General features: G+C 50.4%; 1 protein-coding gene across 1 annotated transcript in view; it reads right to left on the reverse strand.

Moving 5' to 3' along the window:
- Gabbr2 (gamma-aminobutyric acid type B receptor subunit 2) overlaps positions 1-15,264 on the reverse strand; it is a 344,134-nt gene extending 328,870 nt beyond the window's left edge. The window contains exon 1 of the mRNA XM_013351873.2: positions 15,071-15,264. Within this exon, the coding sequence (XP_013207327.2) occupies positions 15,071-15,217 (147 nt within the window). The 5' untranslated portion in view covers positions 15,218-15,264. The remainder of the gene's footprint in view (positions 1-15,070) is intronic.
- Between the last annotated feature and the right edge of the window lie 6 nt (positions 15,265-15,270).

Genomic DNA, 15,270 nt, shown 5'->3' on the forward strand with positions numbered 1-15,270 from the left:
CTTCCCTAAAAGGTAAATTCCTACTTAAAAACAAGAATAGTGGCGCAATCTTGACATCTCCTGTCCTATTTCTTCTTAAAACTGAAATGAGGCCTACTTAGGCCCTATTATCTCCACTGTGCCATTTCCCCTGCAACTTGCAGGGTCCCTGCCTCTCACAGAGGTGGGTGCTGCACGGTGGGGCCCTCACAGCGATGCTGTGGCCTGGCTTTTGTCATGAAAGGCTTTGGGGGTTGCTACTTCAGTCAAGCAGAAGATAACCTAGAACCAGGCAGGGTAGCATGGGCCTGAAATCCCAGCTACTTGGAATGATAAGACAGGAGGATCATAAATTCATGGCCAGTTTGTGCGACTTAGACGTATCTCAAAATTTTAAAAGCTTTTTGCTTGTTTGTGTTTAAACTCAGAAGCGGATATAGCCTAGTGGTAAGATATCTGCCTCCCATAAATGAGGTCTAGGGTCCATCCCCAATTCTGGGAAAACGAATCATTTAGAAACTGCCTTTCCCTTTCATGGCTATGGAAACTGAGGCAAAACCCCACCAAAATTAGAGCATGGGACCAAGTGTTCCCAGCCCCAGGCCTGGATTCTGAACGTAGCCCTCCCTTGCCCACAGCTCCCCTAAGCCATTATAACTCTCTTTCACTAAACACCCAGCACTGAGTCTTTTTTGGTAAAAATCCAATTTAGTCTTTATCCATCAACTTCTTTATCAGTGCTGTGTGAGAACCACTGTATTGCACAGCTCAGAATCTCTTCCTTCCAAATGCATTTTCCAAATGGCTCATCATTCTCTGCCCGGAGAAGAAGCAATCTGAGGCAGGCTGTGGCAGGGCTGGAACTTGGCAGTTCTCAAAAGCAAAACCATCCGTCGCCCCAGCTGGGGAGCCAGGACTCCATCCTTCCCAGGCGGGCTGATTAATCACAAGAATCCAAAATGACAGCGGGCCCCAGCGGCTCTGCTGTCTCTAAACCCAGGCTCTGCTCCCACAGAGGAGACACAGGAATGGAAGATCCTGCACACATCTCCCACCACACCCGTGTTAACAGAGTCAGGCACTGGGGATTGTTCCCCCACTCCCTTCACCCCCCCCCATCTTGGAGGGAGGCCTCTTGCGATGCCAGCCTGGCAGGAGGAACAGTCCCGGAAGTCGATGCCAGCCTCTGCCTTCAGACTCACAGCCAAGCCTGGCAACCTGTCTTCTTGTGGCTTTTGTCCACATTTACTCTTGCCTGGGCCATGCTCCCCTGCTTCCTTCATCAAGAAAGCCATTAAGAGAAGTTTGAAGCTCACTGCCTCCATTCTGTCCACCTACAGACCCAGCTTCGAGTAAGCTTAACTTCACTCCTGGGCCCTCTTCAGGCCTTGAGTCATTTTTCCATTGTTCAAATTAGAATGTTCCCCGACAGACTCTCTCCGCATCAAATAAGGCTGGTCCTGCACCCATTCAGTATTTTCCAGGCATGACTGGTTGTGCCTGGATCCGTCTCTTCTAGCCTCTTAATAACTATTCACCCCCCTGGTGCTAGAGAAGCAGTATGAGTAAGTTACGGGGTTTGCAAGTCACAGGGCCAGTTCATAAACATGGCAGGTAGAGCCTGAGCCAAACCCCAAGTCTGTCTAACCCATCCTTCTTCCCCTGTGCCCTAAGCTTTGTAATGTTCCTGAAGGTTACTTGCTCTGCTTCCAGGTGACAAGGGTGTGTGTCCCAGAAAGAAGCCTCTTTGCTGCCAACACTAAACCAGGACACTGAGGAAGCCCTAGGTGAGCCCTGCCTGGTTAAACAAGTGCTTTCAACGCCCGTGGCCCAAGGATAATGGCCTTCTAGGTCTTTCCCACAGCTGATATCACTAGGGGCAGCCACGTCTGAAAAGCCCTCACAGGAATCTCCTGAAGTCCTTCCTCCTGACCTTGGCCTGCTAGTTCTTTCCTCCAATATGTCTCTGACTGCTCTCTCTCCTTCAAGGCCAGCTCACAGGTCACCTGCTGTGAGTCACCTCTCCTCCATACTCTTGTCCCTTCAAAGAAAATATTCCCCCAACCTCATCTCCCTCTCGTTGTGCGGTAGAGGCCCCTAGCTCCGTATCAAGGTAGCACTGAAGCTAACGACGCATCCAGCTTGAGTGGCCATGGCATCCCTGTGTCTTTATGAAGATGTTCTTGGGGGCTGAGCGTGGTGGTACGTGCCTGCAGCTCAGGCACTCAGAAGACAGAGGCAGGAGGATTGCTGCAAGTTTCAGGCTAGCATGGTCTACATAGGAAGTTACAGATCGTCCAGAGCTATACAGCTAGACTCTGTCTCAACTAGAACAACAAAAAAAAAAAAAAGTTTCAAACACCTTGTGACTCTGAGAGAACGTTAAATCAGTCTATCTTTGTAGATAAGATTCAGGTGCATCTTAGAGCTGTGAGTTCTCACGACTCTTTGAAGCTTTTCCTTTTTAAAAAATTATTCCACTGGGCCTAGAGGGTCACATCCCAGCACTTGGGAGGCAGAGGCAGGCAGCAGCCTGGCTACAGAATGAGTTCCAGGACAACTAAGATTACACTGGGAAACCCTATCTCAAAAAAACAACCAAACAAAACAAATAAATAAATAAAATTATTTGTTGTTTTTACTTAATATGTGTATGGGTGTTTTGCCTACATGTACATATGTGTACCACATGTGTGCAGTGCCCAGAAGAGGGCATCGTATCCATGGAAACTAGAGTTGGTTGTAAGCTATTACTGAGTGAGTGCCAGAAAACAAACCTAGGTCCTTGCGAAAGCAGTCACTGAGCCATCTCTCCAGCCCTGAAGCCTTTTTTGTTTGCTTGTTTGTGTTTGTTTTCAACTGTTTTGTTTTGATGGAGACAGAGTCTTACTCTGTAGCCCACATTGACGTCAAACTCCTGACATCCTCCTGCCTCAACCTGCTCAGAGCTCAGATTACAGGTGTGATGGCCTTTGTCCCCAGCACCCCCTCTCCTCTACAGTAACTCTATGAAGAACTAGGGACAGCACAATATTTTCCTTTACAGATGACGGACTGAAAGCATAGAGAAGTCCAGCCACTAGTTCAAGACCATCACCAGAGAACAATGGGTCAGGTGATTCTGGGTACATCCAGAGCGCCATCCACTGAACTACCCTGACCTAAACAATTTGCCTCTGGATGCTAAAGAAATGTGTCTTCTTCAGCCAGGACAGCAGATCACCTATCCCTAGCCTCAGACCCAGCAATCTGCTCTCTGCAAACACCTCCTAACACCTTTCTCCATTAGCAGGCTCAGCTGTGAGTTTACCCTCAAGCGTTGCTTTAGCAATGTGCTTAACACCACTCACACAGAACACATTTGCTCAGCAGCAGCAGCATGCCAAGGGCCATGCTAGGTGCCCAGGCAGAGGCTTCAGTCACACGCAAATGTTCCTGGCCACCTGCAGGCTGGGTGCTGGGATCCCTCAGGTGGAAAACAGGTGCCAGGCCTGCCTTCGTGGGCTGGGCAAGCTCTCCGCTAGGGGAGAGGGGAGTAGGAGACAGCCACCAGCCTCCACAAGACAGAAATGTAGGGACCTCGCTGGAGATGACAGACTCTGCACCTAGGTGGGAGACACCACTGAGCTTCCAGAGTCTCGCCAGCACTTTCACCTCCAACCATAATGTTCAGACCCAGGTCACAGACGCCCAACAGTCTCAAACGCAGCCTCACTGAACGAGAACAAAGTGCTTTGCAACTACAGCAGTTCACATTTTCAGAGGCATTATAATCGATGCTCCGGGATGAGGGTCCCCCATGCTCAATGCTTCAATGAAGGGTCCCTGTCAACCCTCACAATGGTCCTGTGTGTTTCACCCCCATTTCACAGACAGAGCACAGAGGCTCAGGGACAGAGCGGGGCATACTACACAGGTTGCCTTCTCTGAATAACTCTTCATACTGGCTGCTTGTCTCCCTTCAGCCCTAGCAAGTCATTATAAACTTCTTAATCAGCCTCCCTCCAAGCCTTCAGCTGGCCCCCATTCACTCTGCAAGTATTTCCTGAGTATCTTTTGTGTGCGAGAAACTACTCTGGACACTGAAGGGAGCTAAAACAGACCAGTTCTCACCCTCTGGAAGAGCAAAAACAGATCAACATTGATTGACTAACCCAACAAGTGGCAAATGACAAGTGTACACGCACCAGCAAGGAACAGCCATAGTTCTTAGAGGATTCGGGAAATGCTCAAGCTAGGCCCCAATGAAGGAAGAAAGGTGGCTGAGGCATTGCTGACAATGGCAGCTTTTGTGCCGAGGCCCTGTGCCAGAATGAGCATGTTCATCCAGGAGGCACAAAGGACCACATGGCTGGGCCCAGAGGAAGATGGGACGGTGGTCTGCATTGGCTCTGCGAGTTGATAGAGCTGACCCTGGAGGGCTTCCAAGGCCATGGGGAAGTCTGGCTGCCAGTCCCAGAGCAATAGGGCATCCCTTCAGGGTATAGCACAGGAAAGCTGGGTAAGCAGTGGTGCTGATGCTGGGGTGTAGAGGCCAGTAAAGGGCAGCCCTTGTGCCACCCTGCTGCTCATGCACAAGGGAGCCATTCCTGGTCCACTTCCTTCTCCACGCGCCTTCTAAGGACCAGCTGCTTCTGGTCCATCTATGCATGCTCCATCCTCACTCAGGCCTTGACCCTAGCTGTGCTTAGGAGGGTGATCCCAGTTACAGACAGGAGGCACCACTGTTGCCCTGGAGATGAGCTGAGTCTAACAGGAGGCACAAATCCTGGCACCGAAGTAAACACAATGGGAGGTGACAAGTTTGCCTCTCCCAAGAGGCAAGCTCTCCAGGTGCAAGGGAACAGAGAGAGGATGTGCGTGAGCCAGGTGTGTAGATAGATAGACTCAGTGAGCCAAAGAGTGAGGAGCTGGGGGGTGTGGCTAAGTGGGCTGGTTAGGGGGCAGGGAGGATGGAGATGAACTAGTTGGGAGTGAAATTCACCAGGGAAAACAACCTATCATCTGAAACCAAAAAATCAAAACTGATCTGGTTGGGTGGGGGGAGCACAATGGCACAGGATGATATATGTGGGCATCTGTGCGCGGCTCAAACCTCAGCTCCTTTCTGACTAACTGCATGAAATGAATCTCTTCACCTTGCTCTTCTCATCTGTGAGATGTGAGCAGGAACAGCCTTCTCCTCAAGAGACTGGCAGCTCAGTGAGTAACAGATGCAGCACTCCCCATAGTACCAACAGGCGAGAAGTACAAGGAAAAGGGGTGTCCTTCTTGCCCTCAACTACCCACCTGCCACTACATCACTCCCCCTCCTTGTCCTTGGTCTATGACAGTGACAGCAGAAGCTCTGTGACGGTCTCCTAACCTTCCTAAAATTCCCAGAGTCCTCCAAGGATCTAGAAGGGTCCATTGGGCCCCAGTTTACAGGAGGGAGATGGGGACCAGTTCTCCCACCCAAGTCAAGGCATCCTCCAGTCCTGGCTAAAGGGGCCATCATCGTGGGCTCTGGTCACCTGCTGTAGAGTGAGACATCAGGTCCTGGAAGCCACTCTGGGCCTTCGCATAGAAGTTTCGGTGACCAGCTAGCTCCAGAAGCAGGCGGTTTTCTTTGGAGGACACAGCACTGATTATTGTAAGTGTGGCTCCTGCTTTCAGAATCAGCTCCCTCTGAACCAAGTCAAGTGGATCTTGAGCAGAGTGTGACAATATCGTTTTCTCTGTGCCCTTCCCGACCCCACTGCCCAGGAACAGCGTAATGCGTGACTCCCCAGAGCCGCTGCTGGCTAGATTTCATCAGAACCCTGACCCAAGAGATGCTAAGTGGCGGGAGAAGGGTCTTGCCTTAGCCAGCAACTGGCCCCCCTAGGCACCTATGAAGATGGATCACTCCACTCACTCTCTACCTTGGGTCTACTAATTTTCCAGACAACAATGATGCTTCATCCTTCAGCGGCACGGCACACTCCAAGACAGCAGGAAAGTAAAAGCTGGCAAAAGAACCCCCAGTCTGTCCAAACAGCATCACAACGGTCACACGTTTTACCTGGATAAGAATGTTCTGGTTCAAAATCATCTCATAACTACCTGACTTTTGTTTGCACGTGGTCCTAACAGATTTGCTTATTTAGTGGCATCCAGATTCATCACCAGCATCAGGGAGATGATGGCTTCCTAACCCTGCTCCCTCGGTTTCTGAGTCAGTACTGACCACACAGAGGCACAGAGCAGAGGCTTGGCACCTGGAAGAAGTCTTACTATTCAGGGGGTGCCCAGGCTTGGCACGAGACCACCTGACTCACCCAGACTGATGATTTGGCTTCGTTCTTACAATGTCTCCTGGGACCAGAGCCCGGCCCCACCTCCATTGGCGCAGTGTGGGCTCTGGAAGTGTGCTCAGGGTATCAGAACCCAGCTCCTAAGTCTTCTTTGAAGTATTGCTCTAATACACCAAAACCAGAGAACTTCTCTACAATCCAGGCAGATTCCCCTGCCCCAGGTTGGGCTGGGCATTAAAGGATGCTAAGTGTGTGTGTTCTTCAGGGGAAAGGAGGGTAACATTAGCTTGGCCTGTCATCCCCTGTTGGAACATCCAACACATGTCCTTTCCTCTCCCCATGACCCCTGAAGAATATGGAGACTGATCAGGAAGCTCTCCCCAATGTATGACACCCAAAGTTTACCTCCAACTTATTACACTGGCACTCGTGAATCCTAGAACCAGGGAGCTGGAACCAGGTTTATAGAGACCTGTTTGCTTGTTTCATGGATATTTTTGGAGCTCCTGTTCTATAGACCCCAGACCTGAGATGGTACCAGGGTGGGGAATGTGGAGCTTTCGGTGCTAAGATAGTTCAGAGAGGCTCAGTCCAAGCTGCCAGTCACAGATAGCAGAGAGGACTTGCCAACAAGGTCGGGCACTGATGGTCCAGCAGGACCCAGCTCACAGGCCCTGTCTAGGACTCCTCCTCCTATCTTCTCAGACTGGCACACTTGCGCATCCCTAGATGGTCAGGTAACCAGAGGGAGGCATTTCACCAGCTTCCCAGCCAGGCCTGTTGGTATATAACCACAAGGAAGAAGTGAGCAGAGCAGCAGATGCAAGGCTTGTGCTTCTTGGGCAGCTCTGCCTGTTCTTGCTCTCACTTTCCTGGAATCAAAGCGCTGAGAGGTGAGAAGTCAGGTTCTGCTCTCAGATACACTGTGAATGGCCGAGCAGGGGAAGGTGTTCTACTGTAGCCTCTGCAGGCTGTTATGGGTGAACCACATGTGACTGTGGCTTAGGCCTGGGACACAGCAAGCTCCAGAGCGCAGTACCTGCTTCTCATTGAGGACGACATCACAGAGCCTCACTCAGAACCTGGTGCAAGGTTCTCCCCATCAGGTGGGTGTGGTATCAAGGCCCTAAGGCAGGAACAGACCTTCTTGTGGCCCCAACGAGGTGTGTCAATTAGGAACCCAAGGTCAGCACGTAACCTCCCGGGAAGATTCTAGAGCCACTCTCCAGGCCCAGCATGGAACCCCCATCTGAAGCAGACAGCCTTGACTTTAGAGCTCCCCACTGGTCTACCCAAGACTTCTGAGAGTGGCTCCTGAGTCTGTAACTCCTCCCACTCAACTGTCCTTCCCTGCCTCCTCTTTCCATAGGTATGAGAACAGTGCCATGGTCTGAGCCTTCAATTTTGTTATTAGTATAAATTCAGTGTGCAGAGCAATGTGCTTCTAAGGACATCATGTACTTTGGCCAGGCTCACCATCTGTGCCCTTGCTATTCTACCCTCATCCCAAAGCCTGTTCTTTCGTCTCTCACAGGTATAACCTGAGATCTCTGGCATCTATAAATTACCCCTTAGCACCTTCGTGAAGGACCCCAAATGGCAAATGTCCATGACATCCCTGTGCCCCTCTATATTTCCTAGACTCCTTTGAATAAGAGGAGGGAAATAACTGTTTCTGGTCTGGTCTAAGATAAAGGACCAGACATCATACATGTTACTTGCAAGTGAAGACGACTAAAACCCAGTCCACCTATGAGATGCCAGCGCACACAGTGCCTTCTTGAGGGTTTTTCTTGACGCAGCGCGAAAACAGCCTGGATCCCTTATGAGCGTCAACACGAAGGGTCTTGGACACACAGGACTTTGAGCTAAATATGCAGCAGATTCCAGGACTCATTTGTTACTGCAGTGTTGCCCAGTCCACCCTAGCGGAAGACATACTTCCCGAGTGTGTATTCACTTAGCAGGACTGTTCCCATTGGTCATCTTGAACAACCATCTCCTAAGTTCCCTGCTAGGATCTCAGGCCTTGGTGTGGGATAATGTGTTCTCTGTGCCTTTAAATAGGGTGGGCCAAATGCATGGAAATGCCCCTTTAAAGGCAAAGACCCATGAAACTCTACCCCAACATCAAACTTGCACTGGACAGGTTTATCAATCCCTCCTATCTCTTTTCTAAAGGAATTGGGGACAGTGTGTCTGTGGGTGCCTTTCCAGACTGAGGAGTTGGTGAGGGATGGGTATGATGAAGATGTTGGTCCATTTGGGGAATGGGGGCTCAGGAATTGGTAGTGGTAGGAGCTTCAGAATATAGCACCAACTTGGTAGCGAAGACAATTCTGGTTCCTAAAGTCGCTTACACCCTGACATGAGAAGATAAAGGCCCCAGGGTGGTGGCCCAGGGAAATCATCCCACAAGATCCCAACTCATCCAGGTACAGTTCAACTGGGCAACCATTCGCTCAGGCCCATGGCATGCCCAGCTCTGCCAGCCCCCAAGAATCAGACTGGCCCTGTCTGCAAGCAGCTACAGCCCCGAGAGGTAGAACATGTGCAGGATGTGGCTGTCACATGAGAGAGAACAAGAGCTGTGCTGGAAAGTGAACCCAATGAAGTCCTCAGTGTCTGCATCCTTTGTCCCCAACACCCTCCTCAACAACAGAGTCGGAAAATAGAGCCTTGTGTTGACATCATGTTTGAAGCTTCCATATGTGTCTTTCTCCTTCCTTATAGCGGCTCTCAACATAAGAATCCTCACACTGTACCAAATCACAGTGACAACACGCAACAACAAAATGCTAGCACTCACTACAACCTGAGCATACATGCCACCAAAGAGCTGTCCTCTTGCTACCTCCAGTGGCCAAATGGGCTTGCCAGATCTCCACACAGGTAAGTAGCACGCAGACGCCAATCTCCTGACCATGAGCCTAGCCTCACTCAACAGGTATCAAGGGAGAGGTCGAGGTGCAGAGGCAGAGGGAGGTCACCAACCTGACCCCGTCCCATCCTTGCCTGTCTTCTACCAGGGACAGAGCTGTCAAGAACATATCCTCCTCTGGGTCCCTTTCTGTACCTCTGCTGTTCAGCCAGGTCTCCATGCCACACTTTCCCTCTCTCCTCCTTTTGCTTCTGCCTCTCCATCCCTGTTGAGACCCCAGCCTTTCTTCCTTGGGTCAATGATAACAACAGTTTCCAGGTCTCCAGGCTTTCTCTATCCACAGCCAGCCTCTGATTTCTTACCAGATCACTAAAGCCTGGCTCCTCACATCCCACCCTTCTTTAAGATAGCCACGCCCACTCCTGGGCTCCCTCTCTTCCCATAAGGCCTGTCCAATGATGCCACATCTCACTCCTTGCTGTCTCCATGCTTTAATCCTGAGAATCTTATCTGGGCCCAACCCCCACTTCCGCGAGGCCCCTGCTCTCTGTGCCTGTGTTCCATTCACCATATCCAAGCCCTCCTCCAGAAGTCTCTCCAAGCACAGCCATGATTGCTTTTTCTCAGTGTCCTCAAGTCTGTTGTCTCTTTTGTCAGTTTTGCATTTCCCATGAGCCTGCAGGTACAGGGAGGTACCTGACCTCTGTTCCCTCCCACTGTCAGGGACAGAGCTGCCAAGAGCATGTATGGATAGCATCATCTGACCCTCCTGACACGCACACCCCTTTATCCAGCTCTGATTTCCTAGTAGGTCCAAATTCCTCTCGACTCTGTATTCCTGAGATAGGGTGCCGCTAACCTCCTCTCTCTCTCTCTCTCTCTCTCTCTCTCTCTCTCTCTCTCTCTCTCTCTCCATAACAGGCTGGTACGTGGCACCGACCTGGCACATCAATGCCGTGTGATTGCCTAGGGGATGAACTCATGACCCAGTTTGTGCCAATGCTATAAGTCTAGAACCTCTGTTGGAGCATTTGGGAGACACCATTATTCATGCTGGATTTCCTGAGAGTGTGCAAAGCTGCAGTTGTGTGAGGCCATCTGCCACCACTCGGGACAGTATGCCTCACTGTGAACTAACCAGGGACCAGAGCCAAGACCCAAGACCCGGAGAGGAATTTTAAAGAGCATTTTTAAAACCTCACTGTGCCTCTGGATACAGACATACCCGAACACAGATCGCTCCAGGTTTTGTTCAGTGATATGAACTACGAGAATCTGGGTTTCTACAAGAGGAGTCTTAAGCCTGGAACTCACTAAAAGCTGCTCAGTAGGAGTATAACCACTCAATGTAAGCCAAACCTAAACCGGCTCAGTTCATTCCTCCCCCACCCCACCCCAGTAGAATTGAACCCGGAGCCTAACACATGCTGGGCAAACACTTATTTTGAGACAAGGTCACACTAAGTTGTCTAGGCTGTTCTGGAATTCACTCTGGATCCCAAGCAGGCCTTAAATGTATGCTCTTCCTGCCACATCCTCCTGAGTAGCTGGGATGGCAGCCTGTGCCACCAGACTCAGATCTACCTGTTTTTTTATTAATGACTACATTGGTAGAATTCACATAGTGTTAGCGCTCACTCTTCTGGAAGCGCGATTCCAGAATGTGCAGTGCGTCCCTCGGTTATGCAGCTGACTCTACTCTCATGTTCTAGACTGAGCTGAGGATGATGGGGGTTCTCTCACCCTGCCCTCTTTCTGCTGTTCATAGACACAGCTTACAACCATCTGAGTCCCTCATACAACACAACGCGGGGTCCAGCGAGATGGCTGAGAGGAAAGGACACTTGTCACAAAGCCTGGTGACCTGAGTTCAATCTCCAGGACCTACACAGTAGAACACAAATGGGTCTCTTAAGTTGTTCTCTGACATCTACATGTGCACTCCTGTGCACATAAAAAAAAAGCACAGCACACAAGAAAGGAGGTAGTTAGCAAACCTGTTCAAGGCAGGGGCATGTCAGAAGGCATGCTGGGCCAATCAGGGCATGTAAGAAGGCACATCTGTCAATCATTTGCATGTGCTGGCCTTTAAGCTGGATCCCTGCGCCATCAGAGTGAGCTTCCTGAGAGCTAGCTGCACACTTGGCTTCTGTGCCTTTGTTTCCAGAACTTGATTTTGTTCAATTACAGCTTTTTTTTAAACAGTAACAAGTCAGAAATCAGAAATTCAACAGCGGAGAAATGATGAATTTGTGTGCATGGGACAGAATAGCATACAGTTACTAAAAATCATATTTACAAATAGATTTGAAGACATGGAAAATGCACATGAGCTAATGTCAGCTGAAGAAAGAAAACATTAAAATGCACAAGCAGTAGAATCTCAGGTATATAGCACAGTAAACATTGGCAAATGGAATAAATAATCCTGCTTATTAGACGCAATAATTTTTGTAAAGGTAGATTATGGGCAATTATTTTCTTTCTGCTTTTCTATATCTGTCAGTTTTTCTAAAATAGGCACTAATTAGACCAGACCCACAACCATTACTTTTAGGCATATTCCTTGATGATTATTTTCTTTTACTAATGTGACTACCAGAGAACTCAGATCCTTTTTATCATAAACATAAGCAGTGCAATCCACTGAGCTCACTTTTGTATCTGGACTGCTTTCAGAGCAAAGAATCCAATACTCCAAATGCTACACCCAGCTTTATCTTAAAGTGGGATCTTCAAAGCCTCTACATAGCTTCTGGTACTTCCTCTTGTCTACCCTTTCAGTGCCTTGATTGTATTTTTATTATGCATGTTCTCCTGGAATCCATAAACAAGTGTTTATTGAAGTGACCCAATGCCACACCAAAGAAGAAAAAGCCTGACAGTCCTATGATCTGTTGTGATGCCTCACTGTTATGAGCTCGGCACTGACAGAGGCCTTGAAAGTTCTAGGCTAGGCTTGGAATACCAGGTACTAGAGATGTTGGTACAAGTTCAAGGCCTGCCTGAGCTACTGAGTGAATTCAAGACCAGCTTGGGCAGCTTGTGGAAACTCTATCTCAAAATGAAAATGTGGAGAGCTGGGAACATGGCTCAATGGTAAGGGATTTGGCTACAGTATTGCAAAATGGAAAACAGAAAGTTCTGTTTCGCTCATCACAGGAGAGGCTCAACCAACATCAGCACATAACAGGAGGTACCTGGCCTGTGAGATGAGATAACATACTGACTGTATCTTTCATCTTTTTTACAGGTGGTGGCATTGACTATTGGGGCCATTTACTAACATCAAATGTCAACAAAGCCAGGCAAGATTAGCCTACTACACCCATCTTCTGACAAAAGGGACCAGCCAGCGAGTGTGAAGGCAGCTCTCATAGTCCACAAACACAGCCATCTCTCACTCTGAAATGACGAACACCTTTCAGATTGCTCTGGATCTACTGCAAGTTCTCACACTGATTTTTTTTCCTTCACTCTGGCTCAGAAAAAAATGTTAAAGATGGGCTTACTTGGGACAGGGGAAGTAATTATAGCCCCTGGGCACTCTCCCAAATGTGATACCTCCTGCAAGAGATGATACATTGACTGTCAGCCAGAATTTCCTTTTCTAGTGGTAGCCTCCCTGACTCTCTTAGAGATCGGAAAACCAAGCAGGAGAAAGAAGCATTCTTAATATGCTAGCAGTGACTGAGTTATCCCCCCTAAAGCCACAGCGTCTTACTGGTGGATCCACACCAAATGAAAGTGCAGGAAGGAAGACAGACTTATGTATCGAGTGCTTATGGCCTGCCAGACAGAGCTCTGGCAGTGGATGGAGCCTGCCGGCATCTCTCTGTCAGCCCCAGGATGCCACCCGACAGAGGATGTCTAACCACTCCACTGTTGAGCTATGGACACTTGCATTTAGAGAGATCAGAGATTAGGTGCCTGGTTCAAGGTCACGGGTGGGCAGGGTAAGGGTGGGAATAACCTATTTCTGAGTGCTCAACCCCAAAGCCCCCAAGTCAGGCTCAGTTGACACTAGGCTGGCACATGATCCTCTCTTGTTGTCACCTAAATGTTCCCAACCAACTGAAGTGCCTCTGCGGCATCCTCTTGACTTTGGGCCATCAACTTAGAAAGTCACCAAAATGCACTTGAAAAAAAAAAAAAAAGAAGAAAGCTTTGGCCCACACCCTGCAAACCAAGCACCCATCCCTCTGCTACCATAAGTGGATTCATAAGAAACTTCTCAGGGAGTCTTTTGAAACATTCTACAAGACATAGTCAGGATGCAAGCAGGGCTGCCCCTGTCCCCGGATGTTTTTGTCTCCAAAGAACCGGCCTTTTCTTGTCCCTTCCAGAATTATGTGTGGAAGCCACAGGAAAGAGTGCCGAGATATGACTCTATATAAATGAACAGCGCTCTCTATTTGAGTGTGCCAGACCAGTACCCAGAAAGAACTTGAAAGGCTCAGGTAAAATATGAGAGTGCCAGGAACGTCATTCGAAAGTGATTTCACACACGGTTAGCCCTGCACAGCCACCCAGCGTGCCTCTTCCTGAGGCAGAGGCCGCCTCTCCGCCTGCAGCAACCTGCGCTCACCGCCACCAACTGCCACCGATTCTTTCACCTTTTATTTACAGAGCAGAACAGCAGGCTGCTTCATCAGTGAAGCGGGGGAGGTGGGGAATGAGATACAATCTACATTCTGCTCTTTTCCTGGGGTTATAAAAAAAGGGGGTCAGGCAGGGGAGGAAGCCCTACCCAGGTTACACCACGTAGTGGGGATACTCCTTCCCTAAGGGGTCTGTCCCGGGGCTCCAGCAGAGACACGCAGGAGAGGAGCCCGGGAAGCCAGGGCCAAAAGCTGCACCTTGGCAGTGCTGGGCGAAGCAAGAGGCGCAAACAGAGCTCACGGTAAAGGAAATCACTGCCCCCTTCAGGCCGCATCTCCCGAGGCTGCGACCAAAGAGAAGAGGCTCCTTGGGTCCGGAAAAACTCGCAAACCCGACCTTGTGCTCACTACTGTTCGCTCTTTCAGGCCCTCTCTGTGTCCTAGCCTCAGGGAGGGCTGTCAAGGTCTGAGCTGAGGCTTTTTGGAAAACTAGACAGAGGGAGTGAGACGGGGCCTTGGAATGGAAAGGTTTTGGTTCTCTAGCTCTGCTCAGAGAAGGAGACCAGAGGGGAACCCTCTGCTACACTCCAAGTCAAGGCTTCCACGACTCAGACGCCTCAAGTGTACACCTGCTCTGCTGTGCTTGCAGCTGCCAAACAAAAGTGGCAGAGCAGCTGGACACCACCACGAGTCCCGGACAAGACCTGTCAGGCAACTCTATGAGCAACTAACCTTAGTCAGGGAGGGGGGGAAGGGGAGTCTCCCAAAACCACTGGAGCTATGGCTAGCGCTGGGTAGATCCCAGCAGCAGCGCTGCAGAACCTTCGGCCCCAAGACTGCCCGTGGCGCGCGAGGTCTAAGCTGTAGACGCGCACCACACGACCAGTCTTGCTGGGAGCTCAGGCCCTTAGGGTCCCGGAGCCCTTTGGACCCTAAAGAGCGTCTTGGTTTTCTTGGGGTCTGGGAACAGACCCCGTGGCCAGTCCAGTTGTGGCTGGCCCATTTTATAGTCAATGCGCCTGTTCTTCCCACTTGGCACCCCATGACCCTAGGAGCGGCACCTGGACAGGGATAACCACCTCAGGCCTTTGGGGGTCCAGCCTATACCGTCTCTACTCCTCTGGTCAAAAGAGACCCCATTCTGCACACACCCACACACACTCCCAGAGGTGGAAGGTTCTTAAAAATCAGGGTCCCATCTGCACCAGCCAAGCCCAGTGGGACCCTGGTGGGCACAGTTCGCGGTGCCCTCGGCCAGAGAGGCGCGGACAATCGCGGCTTCACCCCTTCCTCACCGCCCCCAGCCCCGACGGCACAGGCATCCGGACACTCACCTCGGTGTCATAGAGTCGTAGGTCCAGGAAGTAGGGGCGCAGGAGTGACTCGTTGCGGATCTGCTCGATGGCTAGCTCCACGGCTGGGAGCACGCCGCGCCCGATGCTGCCCTTGGCCACCTCCTTGGTGAGCGGCATGAGGCCCATGATGGAGAGCGGCGGGCTGCTGGGCGGCGGCCGGGGGGCACCCCGCGCCCAGC

This window comes from Microtus ochrogaster, linkage group LG5 (genome assembly GCF_000317375.1).
Source record: "Microtus ochrogaster isolate Prairie Vole_2 linkage group LG5, MicOch1.0, whole genome shotgun sequence".
Lineage (NCBI taxonomy): Eukaryota > Metazoa > Chordata > Mammalia > Rodentia > Cricetidae > Microtus > Microtus ochrogaster.